At 37.5% G+C, this 14,622-nt stretch overlaps 1 protein-coding gene across 1 annotated transcript; it reads right to left on the bottom strand.

Annotated features, from left to right (window-relative positions):
• Nucleotides 1-5,204: 5,204 nt before the first annotated feature.
• Nucleotides 5,205-8,086, bottom strand: LOC131643141 (uncharacterized). The gene is made up of 5 exons (XM_058913293.1): nt 8,012-8,086; nt 7,859-7,969; nt 7,131-7,748; nt 6,381-6,960; nt 5,205-5,350 (listed from the first exon to the last, which is right to left on the bottom strand). The coding sequence occupies exons 1-5, from the start codon at nt 8,084-8,086 to the stop codon at nt 5,205-5,207; spliced, it is 1,530 nt and encodes a 509-aa protein (XP_058769276.1).
• Between the last annotated feature and the right edge of the window lie 6,536 nt (nt 8,087-14,622).

The following is a 14,622-nucleotide window of genomic DNA, read 5'->3' as shown; positions in this document are numbered from 1 at the left end:
TTAAAAAGTTGTATTTCAAAAATAATTTTTATGAAAATCTATTTGAAATAACTTCAAAATTAAGTGATTTTTTAAAATTTTGATATCCAATTTTTTTACCATAAATAGATGAAATACCTGAAATCACATTTTAAGGATAACTATTTAAACCAAATTTTCATTTGAAGCTTTTAAAAAAAGTATCTTTGTAAAAAAAATTTATACAAAATTTTGTAACACTATAAAAATCATTTTAAAAAAAAAAACAAAACAAACAATCCCTTATTCCTCTTTATTCCTCCTTTCCATTCCATAAATAGGAATGGTGATTATGGATCACCTTGTCTAAGACCCCTTTCCACCTTAAAATCTCTTGTTGGACATCCATTTACAAGCACTTACATGCTACTATTGAAGACACATGTTGACACACCCCAAATCTACCCAACATTCATAATACAAATCAGAGTGCAGAAATTCCAAACATACATGAGATATCATATTTTCAACATTAAAACAATCGCATAAAAGCTCTTAGTAACAGATATATAACACATATCAATAGGAGGAACTCATAACCAAATCAACTTTAATAGACAATGCAGCGGAATTCATAGCTCATAAGCTTCAAATGTTAGCATCTTAGTCAGCATGAAAGCAACAAAACAACTTATTTTAAAACAACTCATAATTCAACTCAATCATAACAAAACAAAATAAGCGTCAATACCCCGAGTGCTACGTATTAGATCAAAGGACACCAACTCGAGCTACTAACGGTAATGGCTACTCATCTTGGATACCTGCATGTTACTAACAAAGGGTAACATTCAAACAAAAGGGGTGAGATATCAAACAGTATAGAAGAACGTATGATAATAGCGAAAATAAGATCATACACAATTCACCACTTCTCAACTCAATGCAACTTTCATCACAACAAAAATATTGACAAAACATAGCAACTAATTCAACTTCACAACGATATCATCAACTCAGTATGATAGTCATTCATTATCACAACAACTCAAAATGCGACTCAATACTGTGCATATGCATATGGTACCATTTGGAGCAAAACTCCCAACTTAATAATTTTCCAAATAATTGAGGCATCAACAAGGCATGAGCCTTCAACTTAAAATTTGTACATCTATGCCAACGTATTTGCCAATCCAAGCCAACTTATTAATGCAATAGATGCGACTCAATGATGCAACATCCACAAAATACAACATTCACAACATGCAACAACATCAACCAATAACAACGAGGAATAACCTCCAACTCAAACACTAATACTCCATGGTAATCAAGAACGCCATTACTATTATAGTAATTCACAACATCTCAGTTGCATCATTATAATATGCCAACATACAACAAATATTCAACTTCACAATACATCACCATACCGGAACAATGCGACTCAATACAAGTTCTCAAAAAGTATTCAAAACCAATTTCATTAGTTTGGAAATGATTTCAGCTTTACGGAGATTCAAACGGTGCATATAAAAGAGTTACAGATCAAAAGATACAACATATAGAAGTTTCATAAAAAATTTGATAGCAAAGTTCGTTTAGCGGTCTTCAAGCACGCTTTGCAGAACTAAAAACATAAGCGAACCACTTTCGCAGCTCCGCTTAGCAAATTAATCTCTCTTAGCGGGCTCGCCAATTTCAAAATTTGTTCCCAAACTTCGCTTAGCAGACCCGGGGTCGCTTAACAGACGTGCGATTTTGCAGAAAAATGACAGCAAACACAGTTCTGCGAAACAGCCATCTCACATCCCAAAATCACTCTCAATCAATTATTAACAACAAATATAACCTTTATTGAACATCCATTAACAACAATCATTATCAAAAACATGTTTAGAAGCATAATTTCATGGAATCTAGCATAAACCCTAACATTCCAAATCATGAGATTGAAAGATTAAACACAAATCAAACATACAACATCCACTCATATTAATCTATAACAGTTTCATCAAATACTCAGCAACATTCATTAATTTCAATATTCATCAACATCATCAACATTGCAATCTTCACATAAACATGCATACTAAGCATATAATCAAACCCACCATAATCTATCATCATACAATCCCTTATCATGAAAGAATCCCACCCTTACCTTGGGTTTTGGATTGAAGATAACTCTAGCCTCCTATGGGGTTTGCCCTAGCTTCCTCTCTTCTTCTCTTCTCTTCTTTCTCTTCTTTCTTAAAAGTCACCTCTAACTCTATTTCCCAATTCTCTCTTGTTTTGTTAATTCTTACTAACTTTCTTATTATTACTAATGGGCTTAATTAACACCTCCCACTTGCTAATGGTAACTCTAAGTTTGGTCCAATATTAATAATCTCACTAAATCATTACTACTAATTCCCAATAAAATAACATAAAACCAACTAATCACATAATTATCAAATAATTCATAAAACACACAATAAAATAATTAATTAAAATAAAAACGGGCGTTATAACTCTCCCCACTTAGAATATTTTCGTCCTCGAAAATTACCTCATTCGAACAACTTGGGATCAGACTCCCGCATCTTTCTTTCCAACTCCCACGTCATGCTCTCGCTGGCAGCTCCCGACCAGACCACCTTCACCAAGGAAATCTCCTTGCCTCTAAGCGTCTTCGTCTCGCGATCCTTAATTCGTACCAGCATAGTCTCCATCGTGAGATTATCCTATACTTTCACATCATCCATATGAATCACATGAGACGGATGAAAAATATACTTTCGGAGTTGCGACACATGAAACACGTCATGCGAATTCGAAAGATTCGGCGGTAATGCCACTCTATACGCCACATTTCCAACCATATCCGAAATCTGATACGGGCCAATAAAACGAGGAGTGAGCTTCTTAGACTTCAACGCTTGCCCCACACCGGTCACCGACATGACTCTCAAAAACACATGATCACCAGCCTGAAATTCTAAATCTTTCCTCCGCTTATCATGGTAACTTTTCAGTCTACTCTGAGAAGTCTTCATCTTCTCTCGAATCAACTTCATTTTCTCAGTAGTCTCTCGAACAATCTCTAGTCCAAGTACTACACTCTCTCCAGATTCATGCCAACACAACGGAGTCCTACATCTTCGACCATACAATGCTTCAAAAGGCGCCATTCCAATACTAGAATGGTAACTATTGTTGTAAGTGAACTCGATCAATGGAAGATAAGTATCCCACGAACCTCCCTGCTCAAGAACACAAAGATCTCAACAAATCCTCCAATGGCTGAATAGTCTTCTCCGTCTGACCATCTGTTTGAGGATGATATGCCAAACTCAACCTCAACTTAGAACCTAGAGCTCCTTGCAAACTTTTCCCAAAATCAGAAGTAAACCTTAGATCTCTATCTAAAACAATACACAAAGGAACATCATACAGCTTAACAATCACATTGGTATAAATCGCCGCCAACTTCGAAACTGGATAAGTGATGTTAATAGGAATAAAATGAGCCGACTTCGTAAGCCAATCAACGATCACCCAGATCGAATCATGTCCTCTCACGGTATTAGGTAAACTCGTTACAAAGTCCATTGAAATGCTATCCCATTTCCATTCTGGAACTTCTAACGGTTGCATCAACCTTGCAGGCTTATGATGTTCAACTTTCGATTTCTGACAAGTCAAACATGCATACACGAATTGCGCTATATCACGCTTCATTCTAGACCACCAAAACAAATTCTTCAAGTCTTGGTACATCTTGGTAGCTCCTGGATGAATACTTAAATTGCTTCTGTGACCTTCTTCAAAAATTTCTCTCTTCATATCCACATCATCGGGAATACAAATTCGATTACGGAATCTCAACACACCTTGCGCATCCAACTTAAAGTCACTATTCTCATATTGATCGATTCCAACCATCGAATCTACCAACTTCACATCTAACTTCTGAGCTTCTTTGATACTATCCAGAAAATCATTATTAATCTTTAGCATACCCAACCTAACTTTCTTAGGTGTTGAAATTCTGGTATGACAGACTCGGATGTCATTCACGATGTCACGACATCTGATCTGTTATTAATGTAGCAGAGGAAGAATAGAAAGATCCCTCATTTATTAATTACTCCTAAACCGGAGTCAATGATTCCTGGGATCACACATGTTCAGTAAATATAACCAAATTGTAACATTTATATGGTTTTGTTCAGGGACAGCTAACACTTCTGAACCTGATGTTATAAACGATGTCATAACATTCATAACTGAACAAACAATGCAGAAGATAAATAAAACAGTTAATTGTTAACCCAGTTCGGTCTAACTACCTACTCTGGGGGCTACCAAGCCAGGAAGAAGATTTCACTATTAGTAGTACTATTTTTTGTAAACAACCTCTAGTTTACAGATAAACAACCTCTGGTTTACAGATAAACAACCTCTGGTTTACCTAGTCACTACCCAATGCAACCTTTATCTCAGAACTCCATCCAAGACAAGAGAACCTCTGCTCACTCCCTAGTGATACCTAACTGTTACAACCCTGCAACAGTTATTTACACAATTAACAATGCACAATAACTTGATCTTGCTTCACAGCTTCGATCAAGAACACAATACTCAACTCATACCTACAGGTTTCGAGTGAGGACAATCACTTCTCTTACCTACAGGTTTCGAGAAGGACATGGCAGCCATCCCACAACCTGGGTGCTCTATCTATAGAAACCCTAATGACTACATCATTTCTAAACAAGGTTTTCTATCTCAAACTAGGTTACAAAGATTTCTATTTATAACCTGGTCCCAATTGGACTTGGGCTTACAAATCGCAGCACTCCTTGTTGTTACAAATATGCGGAAATATTCTGCTACAAAGAAGGTCTTTTAATCACGAGTTTCCTAATTTATCTCCTAAATTAGAAACTGCTGAATCTTCAATCTTCTGATCTGATTCTTCCTGAATCTTCAATCTTCTGATCTGATTCTTCAAATATTCTTTTGACCTTTAAATTTGCGCCACATAGAATTACAAAATATTCTTCGAATATCCTGTATCTGTTGAGTACAAACTGAATCTTCTTTCCAGTTCTGCAGGCGCGATGTCATGAGTTGATGTCATGACATTCCATATAACATCTTGCTTGTACCTGTTTTGTTCTTTTTATATTTGCAAGATTCACAATTATATTATGTTTTATTGCTATTATGTTTTAGCCAAACATAGATGCCAATCAGCCAATAAAAGCATTAACAGGTGTCAACACACAGACCAAACTCATGTCTCTGAATTGCTCAATCAATTCCAATTCCTTATACATCATTGCCAACATATGCAAAGTCTTTTGGTTTAAAGCATTGACCACAACAATAGCTTTTTCTGGATGATAATTCAAACCGAAATCATAGTCTTTCAACAATTCTAACCACCTTCACTGTCTCATATTCAGTTGCTTCTAATCAAACAAATACTTTAAACTCTTATGGTGGCTAAATACTTCAAATCTAGAACCATAAAGATAATGCCTCCAAATCTTTAGTACAAACACAACTGCAACAAGCTCTAAATCATGCATAGGATAATTTGTTTCATCAACTTTTAAATGCCTTGACGCATAAGCAACAACCTTATCATTCTGCATAAGCACACCTCCTAAACCCATCTTAGAAGCATCACAATATACCACAAAAGATTATTCTGGATTAGGTAATGTCAAGATCGGGGTCAACGTCAATCTCTTCTTCACACTGAAAGTCCCACACAAAAGCCTTACCCTTACAAGTCAACTTAGTCAGCGGAAGTGCCAACTTAGAAAAACCCTCTATGAACCTTCTATAATAACCGGCTAATCCCAAAAAGCTACTAATCTCGGTAGCCGACTTTGGAGTTTCCCATCGCAACACAACATCTACTTTAGATGGATCCACGAGAATGCCGTCACACGAAATAACATGACCAAGAAAGCTGACTTCTTTCAACCAGAATTCACACTTGGACAACTTTGCATATAGCTTCTTCTCTTTCAAAACTCGCAACACCAATTTCAAATGTTCAGCATGCTCTGCTTGTGACTTACAGTAAATCAATATATCCTCAATGAAAACCACCATGAAGTGATCTAGATAGTCATGAAAAATAAGGTTCATGTACTCCATAAATACTCCCGACACATTAGTAACACCGAAGGGAATTGCATAATGCTCATAGTGTCCATAACGTGTTCTGAAAGCCGACTTCTTCCAATCCTCATCTTTCACTTTAATCTGATGGTATCCCGACCTCAAATCAATCTTACTAAACACATGGGCACCAACCAATTGATCCATCAAGTCATTTATTCTTGGAAGCGGATACTTGTTCTTGATCGTCACCTTACTCAACTGCATGTAATCAATACAATGTCTCATACTTCCATCTTTCTTCTTGACTAACATTACTGGAGCCCCCCACGATGACACACTTGGTCTGAAGAAATTCTTCTCAAGTAGTTCCTCCAGTTTCTTCTTCAATTCCGACAATTCTGATGCGGACATCCTGTACGGTGCCATAGACACAGGTTTAGTACTAGGTACAAGGTCAATAGAAAATTTAACTTCTCTCTCTGGCGGTACATCAGGAATTTCATCAGGGAAAACTTCAGGAAATTCTTGCACCACTTGCAACTCAACTATTATAGCTTGATTCTCAATAGACAACGATGCCACCAACGCGAACACTTGCACTTCTTCTTTCATTAACAGGCGCAACTGTCTAGCAGACAACAATTCAACACCTTCTTCTTCAGGAGTAGAGAACCTCACCGACTTGTCATAACAATTAATATGGACATGGTTATACTCTAACCAGTTCATACCTAAGATCACATCCAATCCTCTCAACGACAAGTAAACAAAATCGACAAGAAAGTCTCTGTCGAAAATCGACAAGGGACACTTTAAACACACAAGAGAAGTTGTCACCGATCCCTTAGCTGGAGTATCGACGACCATCTATCCATTCATGTTAGACAACATAAGACCCAATCTTTCAACACAATCAGAAGAGATAAAGCAATGAGTAGCATCGGTATCAATAATAGTAATTAGAGGAGTGCTATTAATGAAACATGTACCTCTGATGAGTGCTCACTAGTGGTCTGAGTTCCCGACAAGGCGGACACCTTTCCACTAGCTTGCTCCTTCTTTGGTTTCTGACACTGACTACCAATGTGCCCCTCTTCACCACAGTTGAAGAAAACCATCTCCTTATGCTTGCACTCAGTTATCTCATGCCCAATCTTACCACAACGGAAACACCTCTTGGCCTCAGCAGTACGCACATTACTCTTATGACCAGCTCTTCCACACTTGAAGGACACAAAACAAGCGAGAGCATCTCTCCCACTAGTTCTCTTGCCCTCAGTAGCTTTCTCCTTACCCTTTCCAACTGGAGCATCATAAGGATTGCCACGGCCTTGTTGACTCTTGCCTCGCTTCTCACTAATAACCCGATAATGAGCGTTATTGTTCTCCTCGTAGATTCGACAACTATCAACCAAATCTCCGAAGACACCAATCTTCTGATAACTAATCGCCTTCTTGATTTCTGTGTGCAATCCGTTCTCTAACTTGATGCACTTCGAAAATTCACCAGTTGGTCCATCATAATGCTGATAAAATTTAGCCAACTCACCAAACTTAGCAGCATACTCAACAACCGACTTATTCCCTTGTCTCAACTCAAGGAACTTGATTTCCTTCTTGCCACGAACATCCTCAGGAAAGTACTCAAGAACTCCCTACGGAACACAACCAAGGTGACCTCCTCACCATTAGCCTCCAACCTTTGACGAGTCTCCGACCACCACTCACCAGCCTCGACTGTTAGAATATGAGTCCCATACCGAACCTTTTGATCCGGAGTACAATCCATCACGCGGAAGATTCTCTCAATCTCCTTCAGCCATGTTAATGTGCCATCAGGACCATGAGTACCCTTAAAGATAGGTGGATTCTCCCTCTAGAAGGTAGCCAAATTAAGAGACGCAACATTCTCACCAACGTTCGGCTGATGCTCCAAAGCATGAGCCATAGCCTCCAATGCAGCAACAATTGCAGCATCGTTCCTCCCAGCCATCTAAACTCGTCACTACAAAAAAAAATGATCAAAACAATTAACAATACTCGATTGTTAACTAACAACGGCACGACACTTAGCCGGACGGACCAACCAGGCTCTGATACCACTAATGTAACACCCCAAATCTACCCAACGTTCATAATACAAATCAGAGTGCAGAAATTCCAAACAGACATGAGGTATCACATTTTCAACATTAAAACAATCGCATGAAAGCTCTTAGTAACAGATACATAACACATATCAATAGGTGGAACTCATAACCAAATTTACTTTAATAGACAATGCAACGGAATTCATAACTCATAAGCTTCAAATCTCAGCATCTTAGTCAACATGAAAGCAACAAAACAAATTATTAAAAAATAACTCATAATTCAACTCAATCATAACAAAACAAAATAAGCGTCAATACCCCGAGTGCTACGTATTAGAGCAAAGGACACCAACTCGAGCTACTAACGGTAACGACTACTTATCTTGGTTACCTGCACGTTACCAATAAAGGGTAACATTCAAACAAAAGGGGTGAGATATCAAACAGTATACAGGAACGTATGGTAATACTTATAGCGAAAATAAGATCATACACAATTCACCACTTCTCAACTCAATGCAACTTTCATCACAACAAAAACATTGACAAAACATAGAAACTAATTCAACTTCACAATGGTATCATCAACTCAGTATGACTGCCATTCATTATCATAACAACTCAAAATGCGACTTAATACTGTGCATATGCATGTGGTATCATTCAGAGCAAAACTCCCAACTTAATAATTTGCCAATTAATAGAGGCATCAACAAAGTATAAGCCTTCAACTTAAAATTTATCAATCCAGGCCAACGTAATTGCCAATCCAGGCCAACTTAATAATGCAATGGATGCGACTCAATCATGCAATAACCATAAAATACAACATTCACAACATGCAACAACATCAACCAATAACAACGAGGAATAACCTCCAACTGAATAACCAATAGTCCATGGTAATCAACAACGTTATTACTATTATAGTAATTCACAACATCTCAATTGCATCATTATAATATGCCAACATACAACAAATATTCAACTTCATAATACATTACCATACCGGAACAATACGACTCAATAAAAGTTCTCAAAATAGAAGTTATATAAAGTTTTTGACAACAAAGTTCGCTTAGCGGGCTTCAAGCGCGCTTTGCGGAACTAAAAACAGAAGCTAACCACTTTCGCAGCACCGCTTAGCGGGCCAATCTCGCTTAGCGGGCTCGTGAATTTCAAAATTCATTCCCAGACTTTGCTTAGCGAACCAGGGGTCGCTTAGCGGAGGTGCGATTTTACAGAAAAATAACGGCAAACACAGCTCTGCGAAACAACCATCCCACATCCCAAAATCACTCCCAGTCAATGATTAGCAACAAATATAACCATTATTGAACATCCATTAACAACAATCATTATCAAAAATATGTTTAGAAGCACAATTACATGAAATCTAGCATAAACCCTAACATTCCAAATCATGAGATTGAAAAATTAAACACAAATCAAACATACAACATCCACTCATATTAATCTATAACAGTTTCATCAAATACTCAGCAACCATTCATTAATTTCAATATTCATCAACATCATCAACATTGCAATCTTCACATAAACATGGATACTAAGCATATAATCAAACCCACCATAATCTATCATCATACAATCCCTTATCATGAAAGAATTCCACCCTTACCTTGGGTTTTGAATTGAAGATAACTCTAGCCTCCTATGGGGTTTGCCCTAGCTTCCTCTCTTCTTCTCTTCTCTTCTTTCTCTTCTTTCTCAAAAGTCACCTCTAACTCTATTTCCCAATTCTCTCTTGTTTTGTTAATTCTTACTAACTTTCTTATTATTACTAATGGGCTTAATCCTCCCACTTGCTAATGCTAACTCTAAATTAGGTCCAATATTAATAATCTCACTAAATCATTACTACTAATTCCCAATAAAATAATATAAAACCAACTAATCACATAATTATCAAATAATTCATAAAACACACAATAAAATAATTAATTAAAATAAAAATGGGCGTTACACATGCTTCCATCCATTGCTCCCGTTTCACCCCAAATCCAAACGATTGTAACATCTTCCTTAAAAAACTCCAACTAACACTATCATTATGCCTATTTAAAATCAACTTTCAAAATTAAGCACTCCCTTTTCTCTCTTGTAGCCAAGTCAATAATCTCAACGAGTACAATCGCTCCATCCAATATCTATCTACCTGGAACAAAAGGTGTTTGGTATGGTGATATGATTCCCTCCAAGGTGTCCTTCAATCTATTTGCCAGGATCTTAGCCAAAATCTTGTATAAGCATCCAATCAAACAAATTGGTCTGTTTTCCTTCAAATCTTGTGGATTGTTGTTTTTTGGTATGAGAGCTATGAATGAAGCAACGATGGCTTTAGGTTTTGTTGAGAATTCATAAAATTCCCTCACAAATTTCAACAAATCTTATTCCAAAAAATCCCAACACTCTTGAATAAATTTGAAATTCAATCCATCTGGTTCTGGACATTTCTCCCCACCAGATTCTCACAAAACCTTCCTAATCGCTTCTCTTGTAAAATCCACTTCCAACCTATCCTTTTCCACTTTTGATTTTTTTCTTGAATTCTATCCTCCTCATTTCAGGTCTACTCCTATGCATTTCTTTGAATCTTCCCTAAAAAATCATTGTCACCTCCTCCTTGATTGAGTTAACATCCTCACACAAAACACCCTCCCCATTTGTAATTGAATTAATAATGTTCCTTTACCTTCTATCCTTAATGACATTATGAAAAAACCTGGAGTTCTGGTCACCTTCCCTCGGCCTCTTTTGTCTTGATTTCTGCTTTAGCAAGCTTTCTTTAAAATATAATTTCCTCCGAAATTCTTCTCAAGCCTCGGTTCAGTTTTCAGCAGCTATTTCATTGATGATTACTTCCACATTACTAAAAGAATCATCTAATATGTTGTACTCTTTAGAAGCCTCCTCAATCTTTAGGTCCAACCTGTCGCTACCGCGAAAAAGGAACAGAATCGCCACCAATATATTTATCCCATAAGGGAAAGGAATATCAGAAAACCTAGCAAAGGAAGGAACAGGGTCTTGCGACCAGAGAATCAAGGTACGGGAGTCGGTTACGCGAGGGGAAGGTACTAGCACCCCTCGCGCCCATCGTACTCGATGGTATCCACCTATGTTTGTTTCTATCTAAAGGGTGTATACTATGTCTAAAATCTAAATGCGAAATGAATGCAAAATGTAGGGAAAATAAAGAATTGTACTCGCACGGGCCCTACCCCGCTGCCTACGTATCCTTTTCAGGAATCAGAGTTACCGTAGCTCGGCTCACATGTTTTTGTTTGTTTTTGTGTTTTTTAGTTGGGCGGAGTTAACGCTCGCGCTCTTGCATAAGGGGACAGCCTAGGATGCAATAGAGCGGAGATAACAATGCCCTTAAGAAATGAGAGAAGAGAGAGAGTTTGAGTGTTTCGAGGATATCCCTAAGGCAAGGGAAACTCGAGTTACTCTTTGGTTTGTGTCTTTTAGCATTTGGGAACTTACGCCCGAATGGTTCCCTAAAGCAAGGGAGATCCAAGCACTCGAATGATTCCCTAAAGCAAGGGAGATTCAAGCTTCCATTCCCTTTTTAATGATTTTCACTTTTTTATTAATGTTTTTGGTATTTTCTTGGTATTTTTAAAGGGATTTTATTTTGAGTATTTATTAGGCGTTTTAATGTTGAAAAGAAAAAGGAATGAAAAAAGGGGGACTAGCCTAATTTCTAAACCTAATTGTTATTTTAAATCCTATTTAAGACCTAAACTAAAATCTAAAGAGAATTAACTAAGAAGAAAGTTGTTTAAGTTGACTAAAGTCAATTTTAACCACTAAGGGTACTTTAGACATTTGCAAAATATAGAAAATATTCACAAAAAGCAAGAATTAAAATCTAAACTAAACATGAAAATATTCACAAGCAATTTTGTATTTTTATCATGTTGAAACTATTTTTAAAAATAAAAAACTAAAAAAACTATGTATTTTTATTATTATCAACCAATCAACAATTAAGAGAAAAAAGCAAAAACAACAATTAAAAAAACTAAACAAAAAAGATTATTTACTTCACAAAATCTAAATGGTTAAAACATATTTTTATCATTTTTTATCCAAGCCAAAATCAATTAATGCAAAAAGAATAAAAGAAGAAAAAAAAGTTATTTTTATATTTCCATTACCAGCATGGGGGGTGAATTAGCAAAAGGCAAATGAACTGAAATCTCTTTATTGGAGCATTGGGCCTACAACTGGGAGGTGCGGATAAAGAACAACGCTGGGCCCAACCACTCACGTGGCCCAGCCTGCATCACTATGACCAATTTTATGTCCATTTACTCTTACAGTCAGCATGTAATATACTTAGACTATGGTTTTTGTAATTAAATGGCATGCAACGTACCATGTGAACCTAATATCAATTGGTACATGAGAATTTAAGTTGCTACAAGACAAAAAACTAAGGGCCAATCAGAATTCGCTACGTCATCTACCAATCATTTAATAAAAGACAAAACAGAAAGAGAGTGGGAAAGAGGACGAATGGGAGAGTGCCACGCAGGGCAAGTGATTGAAAACGCCAAAAAGGCCAGACGCCGGAGCTAGGGCTCCGGTCGTCTTCTCCGGCCAACATCACCGCCGGCGAAATTCTACACCGCCCAAAAATGAACCGGACTACCACTACCTGACTCGAAATTCCACACTGAGTCCGAATCTTCCCTTGGATTTTATTAATTCTCCTTCTAATGTCCTAACCGAGAACAACAATTAAACTCTATTTTGCAAAACTTTCATGAAAATTAGAGATTCTTGCATCAGCGTCTTTCCTATGTTATGTAAGACTCAAATATGTAGTTCAAACGAGCATACACACACCATGACATGTAAACTGAAGCCAATCACAAGAACCAAAGTTTCATATACAGATTTGCATTACACCTATCAATATATGCTTCATCTATCAATCTACACATGCTGAGAAGTTTGGGAAGACTTACTCGTTTGAAGTTTGAATCTTGAAGAAGCAGAAAATTCTTATGAGATGCTATGGATTTCTCTTGGTTCCTTGGACACGGTGATGATGATAGGCAATAATGATAGGCAAGAGTTTGCGAAACAAACACGAGCTTCAGTCAAGTCCACTGCATTGGAGATTTGTATTGGTGATAGAAGAGTTTGTTATGGTGATTGGAGATTTGTTAAGAGTTTGTTAGGGTGGTTGGCGGTGGAGAGAGAAAGCGGTTATGGTGGTTAGATAGAGATGAGAGAGCACGAGGGAGGAAGAGAGTGAGGAGAGAAAGAGAGCTTTGGAAGAAATGAGAAAAATCTGAGAGTGTATGAAACTGGAAAAATGGAAACGTGAGACTTAAAATGGTTAGAGCTAGAGTTTATATATATGGCAGTGGTGTGGTTCATGGAAATGTTATGGAGAGGGTGATGTAGCTTGGCTTTATCTCATGCTTAAGGAACAAGTGTTGGTATGAATGGTTGTACCCTTTACTGCAAGTGCTTTAACCGAAGCCTTATGATTGAGCGAAATGCCCATGGCAACTAACATGTTCAGGATACCCACTTTGCACATACACACCTCTTGCCATGGGTCATCAATGTCCTCGATTTTGTTATCCTCTTAAAGAAGGGATGGAGCTAAGGAGGTTTCATGTTGAAACTATTGCAAGATGAGGGTCACAACCCCTTCAAAAGTGGTTTGGAACATGAAGAAAATTTCTGCCCCATGCACATGCGCGCATGCCTCGGATCGTGGCCCATGTCTTGATCCAAACGTACTCTGCGAGAGCACTACTTTGAGGCTTCACAATTTGCTCAACATGTATCCAAAATTTACGAATCTAGGCTTGTTGGAAAGACGGCGTGGAGGAGAGTGAACATGTCTCATGGTTGATTCAAATGAACTTTTGTATTATTCAAGAACTAGCTCCAAAGATAGCACACCATGTGCTTGAGGAAATTCCTTGCGCGTGACTTAAGTTCACACCCATATCCTTGTCACACTGTATCTTTGCTAGGGCATGACTTTTGAGTCTCGTATCCTTCCAACAACTCAGCCAAATTTAATGATTCTTGACTTTTTGAATAGAGGGTATGGAGGAGAGCACATTAATATAGAGTTTGAATTTTCAGGATTCTTGACATTCCCTACAATGGCCTTTGAAAATGGCACACCATGTGTTTGTCAAAATGCTGCCTGCTTGCCCACAATTTGCCTTGCAACTTGACTTGGGTTAAAATGGAAAACCCTGACTTTGAACCTTTATAACCCTTCAACCAAGCTTCAAATGGAAAAGTGTCCAACTACAAAGTTGTTCTGTTCCATGAGAGGAACAACTTTGATGTTGGAAATTTTGCCAAAAAATGCTTTTATACACGTGTAAACTTGTGGTAAAGCTGACTGATCATCCAATTCCAAAGG

This window comes from Vicia villosa, unplaced genomic scaffold (genome assembly GCF_029867415.1).
Source record: "Vicia villosa cultivar HV-30 ecotype Madison, WI unplaced genomic scaffold, Vvil1.0 scaffold7, whole genome shotgun sequence".
NCBI lineage: Eukaryota > Viridiplantae > Streptophyta > Magnoliopsida > Fabales > Fabaceae > Vicia > Vicia villosa.
The sequence above is the reverse complement of the archived record's forward strand: the minus strand, read 5'-3'. Positions and strand labels throughout refer to the sequence as shown.

Coding starts and splice junctions, on each gene's coding strand:
- LOC131643141 (XM_058913293.1), bottom strand. CDS start 8,086: ATGGCTGGGAGGAACGATGCTGCAATTGTTGCTGCATTGGAGGCTATG. Junction 7,970..8,011: donor CTTTGGAGCATCAGCCGAAC/GTTGGTGAGAAT, acceptor GCTACCTTCTAG/AGGGAGAATCCACCTATCTT. Junction 5,351..6,380: donor AGTCAAGAAGAAAGATGGAA/GTATGAGACATT, acceptor ATTATCATCCAG/AAAAAGCTATTGTTGTGGTC.